Consider the following 18,096-nt stretch of genomic DNA (forward strand, 5'->3'; position numbering starts at 1 on the left):
ACACCTGCCCAGTAGATATCTCCGCAGATTATTACAAGATCATTTAGCGCAATTGAAAATCAATAATGTAATAGCGACGGATTCATCAATGTGTGAAGAAAAAGCGGGTGTAGGCATTATTTCTGAGGCGCTATCCTGGTCGTATTCAATGTGACTTCCTGATTTTACACCTATATTTCAAACAGAATTATCCGGACAGGCCCCGATCGGATTCTTGATACCGGTGCCACACGTGCACTTTGATCGCGATCAACAATCCGGCGTCACACGTACACTTCTGATCGCAATCGGGGGCGGGCCGGATCGGATTTGTTGATACCGGTATCACAAGTACACTTGTGATCGCGATCGGCGACGGTCCGGATCGGATTTCTTAATAGCGGTGTCGCTCCGCGATCGGGGCCGGTCCGGATCGGATCTTGATCGTGATCAACAGTGGTCGCTGCTACAAATACCGATGTCACACGTACACTTCTGATCGCAATCGGGGCCGGTCCGGATCGGATTTCCTGATCACAATCAACAGTGGCCGCTGCTACATGGTCCAATCAACCGGATCTTGTTATTATCGTCGGCAACTCTCAGACTGCATAATTCCTTGGCGAGGAATCCTGATTTGCAAAACATGGATAAATTTGGATAGCATTTCAATTGTACAGCTTACTATTGCTGATAAAAAGGTTTTTGAACGTTCTTTATTGAGGTGCCCTCCCTTCTTGTTTTTCGCGTTTTCAGAATACTGCACTGGAGGGCGCTGACGTCACCCTGCGATCACGATCATGGGACCTGATGGCGATTCTCGATTCCCGCGCATTTAGTGTTGTAAGCTACGTGATCCGAGTTTTGATCTGAGCTTTACGCGCGAAAGACGAGCCGAGAAGACTGGAAGCTTCATGCGCGCTGTTTTCCCGCACATTTAGTGTTGTAAGCTACGTGATCCGAGTTTTAGAAACGCGGCACAGCTTGAATATAGAAGTGGGCGGAAGCGCAACACGTTCGGTTTGTGAAAGCACGCGGACACTCCGCTGCCGGCGCTCCCCATCACGCCTGCGTTGCGACAGTGAGCGCTCGTAGCCATCGATTAATACCTTTTCATGTGACGCGGCGCGTGTTTAGCTAGTAATTAAGTGAATATTTATTGCAATTTATACGGTCCATAATGTATTGTCGTGTACTGCGTCCGACACAGAACCGGTGGTGGTTGTTGCCTATCACGTATGTGGCTTCTACCCACGGTGGGGTATTGGCCAAGAAATGGGTGGATTGTTCCAAATTAATATGGAGGATAAGTTTCCGAATATCTATGGAATTAGCATTGAATAGCGTAAAATTATATGTTAAAGTAAAATCAGGAAAGCCATATCGAATGAGTAATAATTATACTAAAAGTACAAAAAAAAGATGGAACTTAGCAGGGTATTCGTTTGGATTCCGTAAGAAATGTTTGGACAGCGAAGCAAGCATCCCGGTGGCTGAATCCCAAAGTGGACGCCCCGAACGAAAGAATATTAGGTTCCGTTAAGTCCAGGCCAGGTCTTCGAAAAGGTATTTCCAACAATCGTTTTCTTGCCGCAGTAAAGCGGCGACAAGATAAAAGAAAGTGATGTATCGTCTCTCCCACATTACAAAACGAGCAGAGGGGGGGGGGGAACCAAACCCGACCTGTGTAAGTAGAAATTTAGGGAGGAAATGCGGCAGCGTAATTTGGTGAGAGAGACCTCAAGCATCTTTGTGTTACAGGATTCGCGACGCCAGTGAAATGTCAGGTGCTTATAATCTGGAGAAGCAGTCAGAACTGGGTTTCATACGGCTTTTCTAATTGACCGCATCCGAAATCTAGCCGCCGTGATGTGTGCTGTCACTGGTAGAATAGGAAGAACAGGGCTGGAAAGTGAAGTCTGCTAGTGAATCGGCAGTTGCATTAAAAAAACAAACCTTTATCACCAGCTACGCAAATCAAATGAACACATTGCACATGGGCAGGATCTAGCAAGTGAAAGAGCTTTAGTATGGGTGAATCATTAGTGGAGGTAAGGGAAAAGCATACAGAAAGGGAGTCAGTAAGAATAGCAGCTGTTGTTGTCGTTTGGTCTAATTTACGTAAAGCTAGGATTACTGCTAAAACTCGGCCAGAAAAAAAAGTTGTTGCAGTTTCGCCTGAAAGGCGAAGCATCAATTGCGATAGAAAATTTGTAGAGAGCTATACGGAGTAATGATAGTAGCGTTATCAGCTGTATAAACTTAGACATGCAGCAGCACCGGCAACACGCAGAAGTGTTGTCGACGCCGTCGACGTTTTACCCGCGTTCGCACAAAATGCGCGTGGCGTTGGTGACTGTTGACGGAGCCTCTGATATAAATAGGCACTTGGTGCCGCAGCTAAACGTCCGCTCCCTTCCCTCCCCCCCCCCCCCCCGCCACGGCCTTTCGTGCGTCAGAAGAAGGCGCGTTTGATCTACATATATGGTGATTGTAAAGGAGGAAAGAGATGCCTACTTCTGCAGCCCTTAAGGGAGCACGGCACAGAACGCGCGTTTGTTCTCCGCCGTGCGTTCACTCCCCGTGAAAGCGCGCGTCCCTCGCGCCCTTTCACTCGCACATACAGCGTTCGGCGGCGCGCGGCGACGATTTCATCTCTATAGACGTCATACGGAACCTCACGGCGACGGCGACGGCGACGCCGACGGCAGAAATCTGCTTTGGAGTGTCCATATAATTGCTATCGCAATAATAGGCACAAAGTCGGGCAATCTTAAAGAAAAAGACCAGTCGAGTGCAGGACAAAATATCCCAATGCCAGTCTTTTCCTCGCTCTGTGATGCATCTGTTGCAATGATAATTGTTCTATATATAGGGTGCTTAGGTGGTCTTGTAACATGGCGTTTAAGATGCCGTAAGGTAGTAGTTTCGCGTGGTTTGGGAAAATGCCATAGAACCTGATCTCTTCCTGGGGTTTTACGTGCCATAACCAGTTCTGCTTATGAGGCACGAAGAGAAGAGAAGCGCAGCTGAGGACGGCAGAGAATTAGGTGGGGTGATGAAATCAGGAAATTTGTAGGCACAGCTTGGAACCAGCTAGAATAAGACGGGTAATTGGAAATCGCTACGAGAGGCCTTTTTCCTGCAGTGGACATAGAAATAGGCTGATGCTGCGGCTGATGACGATCCTGATGATACGGCCAATAAAAATACGAGTGTTTGTGTAATTATCTAATACATTGCTACCGCTACCAATGCTTCGCGTTTCTGGCGAACACTTTGCCGTTATGGGCTTACAACCGTCTCCAGGTGCATTATAGCAGTTTACTCGTTGATTAACGAAGTATCAAGGAAGGCAGCGTTCAAGCGTAACAAAAAAAAAGAACGCAGACGATAACGGTTCGGTGTCGTCTGCCTAGTCTTTGCGAAATTTGTTTCAGCGCCGTATTGCACCTAGTATGTAGTGTGAGCTTCTTTTACTATAAGTGATTCTGAAAGGTGTGGATTACTTCTCTTTTTTTCCGCCTATACCGTTCTCTAGTAAAGTGCGCTTTATTGTTTTATGTTGTCTTGGTAGCTGGTATGTCGGGCTCTTCAGTAGCCAGACTGTTCCTACTGTTGCAATAACAACAAATATTCCTCGAATTATTCAGTCATCTAGGCGCAATTATCCTGCATCTTGCTCCACGAAGTCACCTCGGCTACGCCTCAGCAAAGTTCGTACTGCTTGTGAAGGGAGTCAGGAGTAAGTCACACACATAGTCACACGATGTACAAAAATAAATGGATTGACCGTTCAAGTTCAGTCAAGTCGAGGTCATGCGACTCTCGATTGTTACGCTTGATCAGTAAAACATTTTATTTCCTTTAAAAGGGAACCTCTCTTTAGGATAATGTTCTGCAATTAAGTGAAACGGAAACGTTTATGCACCTCATGAAGACGTACGAAAACCGCTTGTCGCCTTCTCTATTCAGGTCTGGGGGACACCTAAAAAAAAAAGAAACATAAGCCGGAACCTTTACAGATTACTGACAGACTCGCGCAGAATTGTGCTTTACTTCCAGTTCATTTTAATTTCAACTCTCTACAGCTATCCGTCGACTTCACGCACAGTTTCTAGCAAAAGAAAATGTCTTAGAGACCTCCTACAAAATATGTCCAGTGACGTCCTATGACCACACTCTCAGGTAGAGAAACGTCACTGTATCTGTGAGTGTGGTCGCGTGTCTACATCATTATGCAAAAACCAAACAAGAGACCACTACCAACGCCATCAGTGCTATAGCAGCAGCCATCCTCACATTCCAAACCAAACATCCAATATTATAAAGACCACGAATAGCGAAGAATTTGCTCATACTCCGCAAACCTTAAGAAGCACGCGTAGGCACTGAAGTTAGCCCTTGTACACCAAAATTGCACTGGCTGGGGCTCTAAAGAAATCTGTTTAGAGTAGTTAACCATTGTTTGGAAACATTATCGCCATTTATATTGAGCGAAAATGTTGGTTATAACTGGAGAACATGAAGGTCAGACATCTACTTTTTTTTTATTTTGCGCCGAATCCTCACACGCCGGCCAGTTAAGGCGACTCATCGATTGCAAAGTATACACATACTCTTGTATTTGCATCGTTGTTGGGCCAAAGAAAGGTCTCGGAACTTGCTATGTGGAGTCGTTGGCTCATTTATAATTGAATGTGGTATTTGATGACGGACAATTCACTTGGCCCGAGTTACACTCTGCAGAGTTACAGAACTCTGCGCTTGATTCTTTAGCGTCTTCTACATTTCGCAACTTTCAAGAATGTTCGCAAGAACTTTGATGGCCCAAATGAAAAAGTTTGCTCTTACGGAGGGTAGATTTATGTTTGAAAATTAATTGCGAGAGACATAAACCTTCTCAGAAATTGGTGAAGCGGTTGCCGAAAAAAAGAAATAATTCTTTCGTTCCCACAAATTTAGATAAGAGCTCCTAAGATGAAGTTCGCTCTTTACAAAAAAAAAAAAAAAAGTTATGTGCATCGAACACAGGTGTTGGAATTTACGCGAAGCAAAGCTTTAGTGACGCGGTTATTTAAACAGTACAAAATTGGTCATTTCCCGGATCGCCTTTTACAGCATATCGATTACGCAATTGCTCAGCAAGGCGCGAAGATACTAGGGTTGCCAACTACCCCGAACTTAGCGGGACAGTCCCGACTTATGAGTAAATGTTCTGTGTCCCTTCTGGGCACAGTCGGGACGGCCAAAGGTTTCGACGTTTGCTTTTTCGGCTATACTGGATAAAAATAAATAGACCAGATTTCTTTTTTATAATGCCCAACAGTGGAAGGTTGCACGTTCTTATCTTCGGTCTTTTGCCGCGATGTCATAGACAAAGGCGGTTTCTTTTTGTCGTGGGATCGTGTTCTACCGTAGGTCGCAACCGTTCACCGTACGTTTATTATGTACATCTGCCCAGACGGGTAGCCCTGTTTGTCAGGCAGCTATACTGCACCTTTCCGGTTCTAAATCATGACACGGTAGGACCAAAAAACAAATCTAGCACTAACAGGATCGGTCATCGCCCCCCCCCCCTTACCCCTTCCCTCCACGTCCCGACTTCATCCTGTCTAGAGTTGGAAACACTAGGAGATATCCACCACGTGACTCACGTGACCCACGCGGTCGCTGATTACACTGGGCCACTTCGATTATCAGTCCTTGACAGTCCCGGACTGCTGTGCCGCTTTTGAGTTTCTCGAACAGCTACCGAAGCCCCACCCACTAGTCGGAGAGTTGTCAGAACCGTGTTCATTTTTTCACGGACCGGAAGTCGCGGACTGTCCGCGGACTCTCAGAGCTGTGAGCAGATTTTTGCTCGGACAAGCACAAGCAGCTAGCAGACGACGGCTGAAGAAGATGCGCGCAGAGTTTGACGCCATGTTGTGAAAGATGCCGTACGCTTCTGCGTACTTTACGCGTTCCAGACGGCAAATATTGTGCACTCAGCTGCCGCTTCTGTTACATCGCTGCTTTGTGTGCTATCATGCGAGTTTTTCACGAGCGGTGCAGCTTTAGTCTTCGTGTTTTTTTTTTTAAGAGAGAAGCGCAGCGATCACGCGCACAGGCTTGCTTTTCTTGATGTGTTTCGCGAAATCTATCATGCTCATTGCTATATGCGTATAGTACAGAGGTAGATTTCGATTTTCAGGTGAGTGAAACTGGTGTTACAGGGAGCATATCATATTGCATGTGGCTATTTCGCGGCGGCAGCTGGGGTCAATTCGCCGATTTCTGTTGGCATACATGTCGATCTCTTCTGTTGCCACGTTCGAGTGTTTGCTTTTTGGCGTACAGGATTAGTAGACGGTGTACACGCGCTCTGTCCTACAGACGCGCGTCGGGCCTTTAATTAGTAGACGGTCTCACGGGTTTTGAGTATATCGGCGGGTGCTCTCTGCATGAGTAGCAGCCTGGCACCACCGCACTTTTGCTTATGTCAGTGTGGGAATTCTCCTTAAACTTCGCAGGCAATGAGCGGGCCTAAATACAGCGATTAAGGGGGCAAGAAGAGCGAGAGCGTGACGTCAACGGCGCTTTGCGAACACGTTCTATGCGCTCAGGCTGCGATTCCACGTTGCAAGCGTTATGGCTGTGCCGGCGACGTGGCCTATGAGACAGCACCATTTCGGAGGTAACGCTAACGAGTTTGCTGGGTAGTTATCTACGAGTAGCTAAGAGCAGACGACGGCACTTAGGAGAATGACTTCCGGTTGCGGTGCTTTCGCACGAAACCTCTGACAGTCCCCCACAGCTGGATCACGTGACCGTGACGTGCTCTTCTGTCAGTAGCAGTCAGACCGGAAGCCGTAGACGGTTTGCGGACAGTCCGGGGCTGCATAATCGAAGAGGCCCACTGCCTCCGGGGTGGGGATCATATTACTCGGCCAGAAAACGCCAGCGCCGAGGCACCACACCCCTGGGAAGAAAGTGTAGAATGGCTCGCTCTAATTGAGGAATTACGGGCTTGAAGGCGTGAATTTGTTACCCTGAGGACATTAGGTACCGTTTGTTGTTTCACCCCTGCGTGATTCCGTAGAGGACGAAGCTGGCCACCGGCAAATCTGAAGATGTGCCGGTGGCCACCATCTGGTGTGTTATTGAGGCGAAAGCCTTATATGTCTCATTATGCAATCGACTTTGAGCAAAAACGAGTCGACGACACGCAAGGTACTAAAAGGCACCGAACCGTCGAACTTTGGTGGGAGTCGAAGCCAGGACTATGGGTGGGAGTAGAAGCCACGACCATTGGTCGCAGCAGACGCGAAAGAGACGCCGAGCAGACGAGGAGCAGACGACGCGGCGCGGATGAACACATCTTGAGGGGCTTTCGCCTTTCCTATTGGCTAACCGAGCCCTGCAGCTTCCACAGTAATGCAAGATGGTGCTGAAATGGAGTATAGGTTTTGTTGCACGATTTTTGTTTTGTCTTTTAGATTGATGTTTGGCGCGTTGATGACCCGGCAACAATATTAAAAAGAAAAAAAAAGAGGAGTAGCGTCTGCAAATGTCCGGGAAGCTTCGCTTCAACACGTGTATACGCAATTGAGAGCAAGACTTACCACTTCGAGTTTTTTGAGGGCGAGTGCAGCGGGGAACCATGCCGCGACATTACGGGGCGCCTTCGTCCTTGTAATGTGGCCCACCGGTTTAGCAGAGTCGAAGTCGTTGGTGATCATATATGAGTCGGTTAACAAAGTCACGACGAAGCAAATTTCTTGGCCAGATTTGATATTACTGGTGTAGTGTGATTTCGAGTTGTCGTCATTATCTCCCAATGCAATGTACACGCTGGAATAGAACAGACGAGCGTATAAGGTGAGTGAAACATAGGCGCTGCTCCCAGTGCACCCAGAATATGGGACGCCTCTGACCAGGCCCGCGACCATGCACCCGACTGCCTCCCTGACTGGGGACAAAAAAAAAAGTAATCTTGAGTCATTTGGGCGTTCATTGCCGAGATCGTGGCTGCAAACCCATGTTTGAATATACTTCTATTTTGTACAGGGCTCATAGCAGGATGATAAGGCAGATTGTGGAGGCCTATGAAATTGCAAAATTAGAAGGTGCGCGAGCAAGCCTGCAGTGTCGCTATCTGAAACAGAAGATACGATTCCTCGGTTTATCGCTGTAGCTATCGCAGTTTATGCTTTGATAAGGCCTTAGACATGTATATGGTTCATCGATATGCACCCCTAAATGCTCTTTTTTGCCTTGTTTGTTGCCGCTCGTTCGGTATATATTTATCGGTGCGTGCGAAAATAAAATGCATAGTTGAAAATTAAAAAAAAAAAGGTAGTTGAGAGTAGCGCTGTCTCTGCGTGTCTTTCTTTCTGCGTCCTCGTTCAGTCGCGCTTACACATTCTATCATGCAATGTGCAGATTTAATGCGAAAGCATTATATGCCCCATTACGCGAAAATCCGGCTTCGTCGGTGTCGCCACCGAGTGATGCTACGAAAAATGACCTACTGTTCAAAGAGAAGAAACACGTCATAAATGTTCGGATTGACGTCAAATTTAACAGGGAGTTCCTGTAAACACAGTAAATAATTGGCTTTGAAAATACAATTTTGTAAATCTAGGTGGGAATCGAACCCGGTCCTCCGGGTTACGAGACGAGCACGCTTCCCCCACGCCTTTGCACTCGACACATTGAAAGGCGTGGCCTAGTGCGTGCGTCATCGCGCACGTCGCATTGAAAGGTGTGGCCCGTCACTGCGCCGTCACGTGCCCAAAGACGCGTGCTTCTTTGGGCACGTGACGGCGCAGCCAATGGGTAAAGTCCCTCAAGGCGAAAGTCTTATATGTCTCACCGTTCAGTCGATCTTCAAAGTCATTGCGCGAAAACGTATCGACGACACGAAAGGTACAAAAACTATCATCATCAATGGTCATACCCCTAAGCAAGCATGATGGATGATAAAGATGGATTAGTAAGCGAATTAAGAGAGAGAGAGATGGTGAGGAAGGTAGGGTGGTTAACCAGATGTTAGAGGATGAGTAAGCGAATTAAGGGGATGACTCAGGCGAGTTAAAGGCAATAGAATTAAGGTTGATGACTAAGCGATTTCAGAGAGTGACCAAGCGAATTAGGAGGATGACAAAGCGAAGCAGACTAATAGAATTAAGAGGATGAGAAAGCGAATTAAGAGGATGAGTAGTCGAACTAAGAGGATGACACAGCGGATTAAAAGGATGATTAAGCGAATTAAAAGAGATGACTAAGTAAAGTAGACTAAGCGAAATACGAGGCATGTGTACGTCTTTAATGCATCGGCACTTGGGCTTTCGCCTTCAAGTCGGCGTAGGGATAACGTAAGAGACCTTGGGATTTTTCCTTTACCATTGAGGAGGTTGTGATGCCGCTGAGCGGTCCTTCCAGTTATGAACTCCTCGCGGGCAAGTGAGCGTGTTGAGACGCTTCGCACGTTTTAATTTGGCCTCATTGAGGCGTAGTTCGAACGCAGCTTAGAGCTGGCGCGGACAGGGAACGCGCGAAAAAAAAAGACATTTCGCCAAATGGAACTATGATGCTTTCGCATTCAAACACGTATACGCAGGCTTCAGTGTCTCTGCCGAATTTTTTTTTATGTGGCCCTAAAGCACTTTTAGCACTTTGAACACAACTTAAATAAACATTTGCTACAACGCACTACTATACACCTCCCAGAAAATAAAAAAAACAAAAAAGACCAGAAAAAAGAAAGTAAAAGAATACATAGACGGTCCCATGATCTTTCCCTGGCTTTTAAGGTCCTCTGTGTACGCTGTGACTGCACGGCCAGTCGCACGACGTCACTAATGTAAAATGTGTCGATTGCTCCATCTGCGAGAAACAAGAGTGCCATCGGGACGAGAGCCACCCATACGTTCTGAGAAGGGAAGGGGCTCGACCATTGTGCGCCGCCGACGCTTCCTGAAAGCTTGCATTCAGTCATCGCCGCAATTTCAGTGCGATCAGTTGATGTTGATGGCACTTCACAGGCGCACAATGGATTTCTTCTTTATATACCTTATTGCGAAAGAAATTATACGGACGCTCGGGACGCATTCGCTGCGTCGCCGTTGGCGCCATCCTGCTGTCCGGCTATCGAAGGCGCAGGCGCGGCTCACGCGTGGAGGTTTGGAAAGCCTCCATAGACGCGCAGTTCATCGGGCTGAAAAGCGACGAAGCCACTTGGACGGACGCACCGTCATGGCCCGCTCAATCGGCTCTGCAGGATCCAGGGCAGCGCTCTGGCTGCCTGGATCCTGGCAGTGGCGGTGCGAAAGCATGGTGCGAAAGCATGGTGCGAAAGCATAGTGCGAAAGCATAGTGCGAAAGCATGGTGCGAAAGCATGGTGCGAAAGCATGGTGCGAAAGCATGGTGCGAAAGCATGGTGCGAAAGCATTGTACGAAAGCATGGTGCGAAAGCATGATGCGAAAGCATGGTACGAAAGCGTAGTGCGAAAGCATGGTGCGAAAGCATGGTGCGAAAGCATAGTGCGAAAGCATAGTACGAAAGCATGGTGCGAAAGCATGGTGCGAAAGCATGGTACGAAAGCATGGTGCGAAAGCATGGTGCGAAAGCATGGTGCAAAAGCATTGTACGAAAGCATGGTGCGAAAGGTGGTGCAAAGCATGGCGAAAGCTGCGAAAGCATGTGCGAAGCATGGTGCGAAAGCATGGTACGAAAGCATGGTGCGAGTGCGAAAGCATGGTGCGAAAGCATGGTGCGAAAGCATGGTACGAAAGCATGGTACGAAAGCATGGAAAGCATGCGAAAGCATGGTGCGAAAGCATGGTGCGAAAGCATGCGAAAGCATGGTGCGAAAGCATGGTGCGAAAGCATGGTGCGAAAGCATGGTGCAAAGCATTGCAAAGCATGGTGCGAAAGCATGGTGCGAAAGCGAAAGCATGGTGAGAAAGCGGTGCTAAAGCATGGGGCGAAAGCATGGTGCGAAGCAGGTGCAAAGCATGGTACGAAAGCATAGTGCGAAAGCATGGTGCGAAAGCATGGTGCGAAAGCGTGCGAAAGCATAGTGCGAAAGCATGGTGCGAAAGCATGGTGCGAAAGCATGGTGCGAAAGCATGGAAAGCATGCGAAAGCATGGTGCGAAAGCATACGAAAGCATGGTGCGAAAGCATGGTGCGAAAGCATGATGCGAAAGCATGGTACGAAAGCATAGTGCGAAAGCATGGTGCGAAAGCATGGTAAAGCATGGTGCGAAAGCATGGTGCGAAAGCATGGTGAAAGCATGTGCGAAAGCATGGTGCGAAAGCATGGTGCGAAAGCATGAAAGCATAGTGCGAAAGCATGGTGCGAAAGCATGTATGCGAAAGCATGGTGCGAAAGCATGATGCGAAAGCATGGTACGAAAGCATGTGCGTGCGAAAGCATGGTACATGGTGCGAAAGCATGGTGCGAAAGCATGGTGCTGGTGCGAAAGCATGGTGCGAAAGCATGCGAAAGCATGGCGAAAGCATGGTGCGAAAGCATGGTGCGAAAGCATGGTGCAAAAGCATGGTGCGAAAGCATACGAAAGCATGGTGTGAAAGCATGGTGCGAAAGCATGGTGCGAAAGCATGGTGCGGAAGCATGGTACGAAAGCATAGTGCGAAAGCATGGTGCGAAAGCATAGTGCGAAAGCATGGTGCGAAAGCATTGTACGAAAGCATGGTGCGAAAGCATGGTGCGAAAGCATGGTGTGAAAGCATGATGCGAAAGCATGGTACGAAAGCATAGTGCGAAAGCATGGTACGAAAGCATGGTACGAAAGCATAGTGCGAAAGCATGGTGCGAAAGCATGGTGCGAAAGCATTGTACGAAAGCATGGTGCGAAAGCATGGTGCGAAAGCATGGTGCGAAAGCATGGTACGAAAGCATAGTGCGAAAGCATGGTGCGAAAGCATGGTGCGAAAGCATGGTGCGAAAGCATAGTAAGAAAGCATGGTACGAAAGCATGGTACGAAAGCATAGTACGAAAGCATGGTGCGAAAGCATGGTGCGAAAACATGGTGCGAAAACAAGTTAGCGTTTCTGTTGAGCCGCTGTCTATGGCACACCGTGTTGCATGCACTGGTGGTGCGCACACAGGTGGTGCGTACAAACTGTTCTCCTTTGGTGTGTAGCCTACGGGCGTGCACCATCGAGGTGCAATGCTTGCAACGCCGCTTGGAGTGAGCAAGAGAGAGAGAAGACATAAGGAGAACGCCGGGAGGTTAACCACGCAAAGCCCGGTTGGCTACCCTGCACACAGGAGGAGGGAGAAAGAGAAATTGTGGTTGTGAAGACGAAGAGGCGCAACCGCAGTCTCTCTCTCTCCCTCTCTCCACGCCTGTGTGCAAGAGTGGGGAAAGAGGAGTGAAAGGTGAGAAGCATGAGAGAAGTTCACACTTTGCAGGGGCACGTGCGCAATCAAGCGCGTACATTGTGTTCAGCTCATCCTATATAAGCGGTCGTGCAGGCTGATGAACCTCAGGAAGCTCAGCAGCGTTTATTTTTCCTTTTTTTTCTTTCTGGTTTTTTTTCGAAAATATCCTTCTCCGAAGGTGGCCTATCGTTTCAGTTCTCTAAAGCTGTCGGCAGGGCACGCCTCTCAATTTCGTGTGTTAGGCAGTCGCAAGTATTCTAGATTCTCCTGCTGCGCATGTGCGTTGCAATCGGCACTGCCGGCCATTCCAGTTAGGAATGAGTAGGCGTTCCAAAAAGGAAGTCCTCGTCGCAGGCGACATTGTAGCTTTCCTTCCCGATAAGTGAGACTAAAAGTTGTCGATGGCCTGCATATGCCATCGACCCGTATACAGGGTGTGCTTTAGTCAAACATTAAGTATATGCAAATGCCCCGTAGCTTGACAGAACAAAGTTAATGTTATTTGCCGTCGCTTCGAGATACTATATTTTGCATTCCGTATAATTACATGACTAGTCTCAATTATTTATCAACTTCTCAAATTACCATATTTACATGAAAAGTGTCAATGAGAAAATTGTAGAGCGAAATGAAAGACTCCCGATACAGATTTCTGTTGCTCAATACATGCTACAGAAAAGATTTTTTTTTCGAGCGTGAAAGCAGCCCGCCATTACACGGAAAATTGCCGCATGAATGGCCGCTCGAGGCACTTTGCGTGTATTCGCGGGCTGCTTTCACGCTCGGAAAACGCTTTTATGTAGCACGTATAATGAGCAATAGAAAGCTTTATCGGGAGTTTTTCCTGTTGCACTACAATTTCCTCATTAACACTTTTCATCTAAATATAATATTTCAGAAGCTGAATAATTGAGACTAATTATGTAATTAGGCGGATTGCAAAAAATAATCCGAGTATCTCCAAATGACGGCAAACAACACTACCTTGGTTCTGTTCAGCTACGTGACATTTGCATATCTTTATAGTTTGTCTGAAATTGCGTGGGACACCCAGTTTAACGCCTTCGTGGTCTCGCCAGCGTTCCGTAATGCCTTCATCGCATCCAGCACAGTCTATAGTGGGTCCAATAAATGAGGTTTACGCTATAGACACTGTATCCGGTGGTGCTAATTGGAACTGGTAGCTGTGACCTTTTACTAACGTAACTACCTTGTTTATTAAGTATTGTCACGTGGTAGTGATGGTCAAGAATACGGTAGCATAACTGTGAATGACGAAACTAACTCTTTTGTGGGCCAACTTGCGCCCCGGAAAAACAGGCTACATTCAAAGCACAATGATAGCGGCGAACACAGTCAGCGATCGTCGAAAATCTGATCTGCCGATCAAGCCCATCGGCTTTTATACATGAGTCGTCGAAGTTTCCAGTGTAATCGATGCTGCCCTCGTGTCTTCCAGAACGTACTAGACAATTCACGTCGAGTAAACAATCAGACTACACAAGCTTCGGTGACAACAGACAACGAATAGAACCATTCATAACATACCAGTAAGTTCAAATTATGCAGGCGCTTCTTGCTCTGCGCGTTAACATTAAGCTGTTAGTAGGTGAAATGCATTCCCCCGTAAAAGGATAAATAAGTACACGGGTCAGTATTTTATTGCGATAGCAATTATATGGACACTCAAAAGCAGATTTCTGCCGTCGGCGTCGCCGTCGCCGTCGGCGTCGCCGTCGCCGTCGCCGTCGCCGTCGCCGTCGCCGTGAGGTTCCGTATGACGTCATTTGGAGATGAAATCGTCGCCGCGCGCCGAACGCTGTATGTGCGAGTGAAAGGGCGCGAGGGGCGCGTCTTTCACGGGGAGTGAACGCACGGCGGAGAACAAACGCGCGTTCTGCGCCGTGCTCGCTTAAGGGCTGCAGAAGTAGGCGTCTCTTTTCTCCTTTACAATCACCATATATGTAGAGCAAACGCGCCTTCTTCGGACGCGCGAGAGGCCGTGGGGGAGGGGGAGGGAAGGGAGGCGACGTTTAGCTGCGGCACCAAGTGCCTATTTATATCAGAGGCTCCAGCAACAGTCACCAACGCCGCACGCATTTTGAGCTAACGCGGGCAAAACGCCGATGGCGTCGACAACAGTTCTGCGTGTTGTTGCTACCAAAGCCGCTCACCTTACTTCGTATGACATTGCTGTGTTGCTATCGCATTCATTGCTTCGCCCTTAGGGCGAAACTGTGACATTTTTTACTAACGCTGCCAACTGCAGTTAAACCAAGGTAGTAAATGCTGTGACAAGTTGGCAATAATTACGACTACCTTGTAGTGTAGGTCACAGGAACGTGTACACTGCATGGGACCTGCTTAGCGCAGTCGTCTGCTCGGAGCTACCGAGTCGGTGCCTTTAGTTGTATACTCACTCGGAAGGGTTGCTCTCCGTCACATACACTGTGTAGACGGCTACTGTGTTTAGTGGGAAATAATATGGTGCCACTGAATCGCTTCCCTGAAAGAAAATGGAACGTCTCTACTTTAAAGGAGTACTGAGGAAAAAGTTCGCCGTTATTATTATTATTATTATTATTATTATTATTATTATTATTATTATTATTATTATTATTATTATTATTATTATTATTATTATTTACTTGGTAGTGCTGGATTCCGTACTTGTCCTACGATTCTTGTTTACTAAAGGGACCGACAGCCAGTTCTCATGGTGCCCATTTTTTTCTTTTCTTTTTTTGTGCAGTGACAAACTTACCATTCAGAGTGTAATCGTGAAGTGGTAACGTGGAAAATACCATAGAGGTCTTTTTAGCAGAATTTTTGGATCTGCAGTGAGGATGTAATCGGTTACTGGAAGTATGCTGAAAGCAGTGATGGGTGAGCGCAATCGCAATTACACGCCGGCATTGGTGGGAAGCAGACGACAAGGACGGCCGCAGCTGTACGGAAGTAGTGTTTTGTTTATTAAGCCGATGCGCCAGCTATTTATGTTCTCCGAAGTGTTAAATTATTTCTAGAATAATAGCTACATGTTCTCGTAGTTTCCTGTCCAACTGTCTTGGTCACTATCCAGTCCATGCCAAGTTAAGTTCTCGAAAGCGAAACGGCGCTTTTACACGTGATACCTAGTTCAGCGTGTTGCCCTAGACACGCGTGTGCTAATATTGCAGTTCTGGCACCGAATTACGGTATTTAGGGCATTTTGTATCTGACAAGAAGACTATACACAACTCTAGGGGCTTTCTTGCAAACTCGTGCGCGTACAACAGCATGTGCGCCACCATGCATTGTCGGACGCTCGTTGCGTGGACTTTCTTTACTTCATAATTAGCACGGAATAAAGTGATAGCCTCTAAAAATATACGAACCGCTCTAACCAATAAGTATGTTGTACTTAATAACCGCCGACTTACGTACAGTAAACTCCTGTACTAGATCCTGAGAACCTAGATTTCTCCGCCAGTCCTCACCACTTGCTGGTTTTTGAGACTTTCTTTGAAAGACTTTGAAAATTGTTGTCACGTATAATAGCGACGATGAATAACCCAGCAGCAAGACTGTGAATGACGAAACTAACTTTTTGGGTGGGCGAACCTGTGCCCACAAAAGTAAAAGTGACACTAAAGGCACAACGATAGCGGCGAATACAGTCGGCGGTCGTCGAAACCTTATCAGCTGGTCCAGCGCGTCAGCCTTTATAGATCACTCGTCGAAGGTTCCATTGTAATTGATGGTACCCGCGTGGTTTCCAGAAACTAGCACACAATTCGTGTCGCGCATGCAATCTGATTATACAAGGTTCGGCGAGGATATACGGAACAGATAGAATCAACGATAACATTCGAGTACATTCTAAATCTTGCAGGCGCGTCTTGTGCTCACCGATAATTCAAAGTTGTTTGTCACTGCACAAAAAGGACACGACAGCAAGGAACTAAAGCACATGCAGTAAAGAAAAATATCATACAAGGAAACAAAGTCCCCGCGTTTCTTAGCGCTGGTACACGGGATTTAGGCGCACAATATGAAATACTTCAGGCCGTGAGCGGCGCTGCTGTGATTACTATTTAAAGGGACACTAAAGGCAAATAGTAAGTTGATGTGGACAGTTGAAATACCATTGCAGAAACTTCGCAGTGCTTATTTCGTGCCAAGAAAAGAATAATGTAAAAGAAAAAATTGGAGGACGCTTAAGCTTCGCCTTTAAGAGTGAACGCGATAGCGTTATCGGGCCCCGTTCGCACCACATTTTTCTTTCAATGGGCTTCACTGCAAAACAGAACGTGGGAAAGCCAGCTTACAAATACCAAGCTTACATCGATCCCTTTAAGTCGGCTTCACTTTTAAACAGAAATGCATTGCTGGGAAGAAGTTTTTCCAGGGACAATATAAATCGTATATTAAAATGAGAAGGCCCTAGCACCTTTTTTTAATTATTTTATTGTTTGCTATTGCCCCGACGCGCGCGCGTGTCCAAAACGCATTAGGCAGGCGAAGTCCCAATTTGACCTGCCGAGTATGCGAGCGCCATCTGGATAGCATTTTCGCAAGTAATCTACCCGAGCGCGCCGATTTTGGTATGGTAGAAATGCTGGAAAATGGATTTGTGTTTCAGTTTCCTCGTAACAGAATTATGTTCTCTCGTACATTCAAATTACAATCCGACACCACCATGTATGTAGGTTGTGGTTAAGTCGTACTTTACCATTTTTCTGACGAATTTCACTGTGAGAAATTCAATTTTTGCTCACCAAAACGTTACACCACGCGGAGGGCCTGCGCGGTCGGTTTGGTTGGGGATGATTTTCTCCGCCACGGACGCCGACATACACGCCAACACCGGCGCCGATAAAGCTGATAACAGATACAGCTGATAAAGCTAATATCATTACTCCGTATAGCTCTCTACAAGTTTCCTATCGCAATTGATGCTTCACCTTTCAGGTGAAACTGCGACAACTTTTTTAATAGAGCGTCCACCCGGCTCTCCCAACGCGCAGAACAGAAGGCGAAAATTGTGATGCCGTACCTTAATCTTCCATACGCAAGAGGGTGCACAATTGTTTTTTTTTTGTTTTTTTTTTTTTTGACAGAAAAGGGAATTATACTTTTACAGTGATAAAGCACCCAGACAACACTTCAGAGTTTACTACATACATACGCTAAATGGGTTTCCCACGACAGGCTTGAGTTAAACAATACACCCATGTACTTTATTGACTGCGCATAATTCACTGGAGTACAACTACATGGCGAACAAACCTTACTGTGCAAATAAATATGTTCATCTATCCACGTCATCTTCAAGGGATTTCTGAAACAAATCAGCTTCGTTTTTGAGTTATTGATTACAAGACAATTTTATTGCGATAGCAATTATATGGACACTCAAAAGCAGATTTCTGCCGTCGGCGTCGCCGTCGCCGTCGCCGTGAGGTTCCGTATGACGTCAATGGAGATGAAATCGTCGCCGCGCGCCGAACGCTGTATGTGCGAGTGAAAGGGCGCGAGGGACGCGCGCTTTCACGGGGAGTTAACGCACGGCGGAGAACAAACGCGCGTTCTGCTCTGTGCTCCCTTAAGGGCTGCAGAAGTAGGCGTCTCTTTCCTCCTCTACAATCACCATATATGTAGAGCAAACGTGCCTTCTCGACGCACGAAAGGCCGTGGGGGGGAGGGGAGGGAGGCGACGTTTAGCTGCGGCAC

The 18,096-nt window shown here is 47.1% G+C and overlaps 1 protein-coding gene across 1 annotated transcript in view; it reads right to left on the minus strand.

Moving 5' to 3' along the window:
• Positions 1 to 14,797: 14,797 nt before the first annotated feature.
• LOC125941302 (uncharacterized) overlaps positions 14,798 to 18,096 on the minus strand; it is a 49,438-nt gene continuing 46,139 nt past the window's right edge. Inside the window, exon 6 of the mRNA XM_049658293.1 lies at positions 14,798 to 14,887. Coding sequence (XP_049514250.1) covers positions 14,798 to 14,887 — 90 coding nt within the window. The remainder of the gene's footprint in view (positions 14,888 to 18,096) is intronic.

The sequence above is a fragment of the Dermacentor silvarum genome, chromosome 11, assembly GCF_013339745.2.
Source record: "Dermacentor silvarum isolate Dsil-2018 chromosome 11, BIME_Dsil_1.4, whole genome shotgun sequence".
Classification (NCBI taxonomy): domain Eukaryota; kingdom Metazoa; phylum Arthropoda; class Arachnida; order Ixodida; family Ixodidae; genus Dermacentor; species Dermacentor silvarum.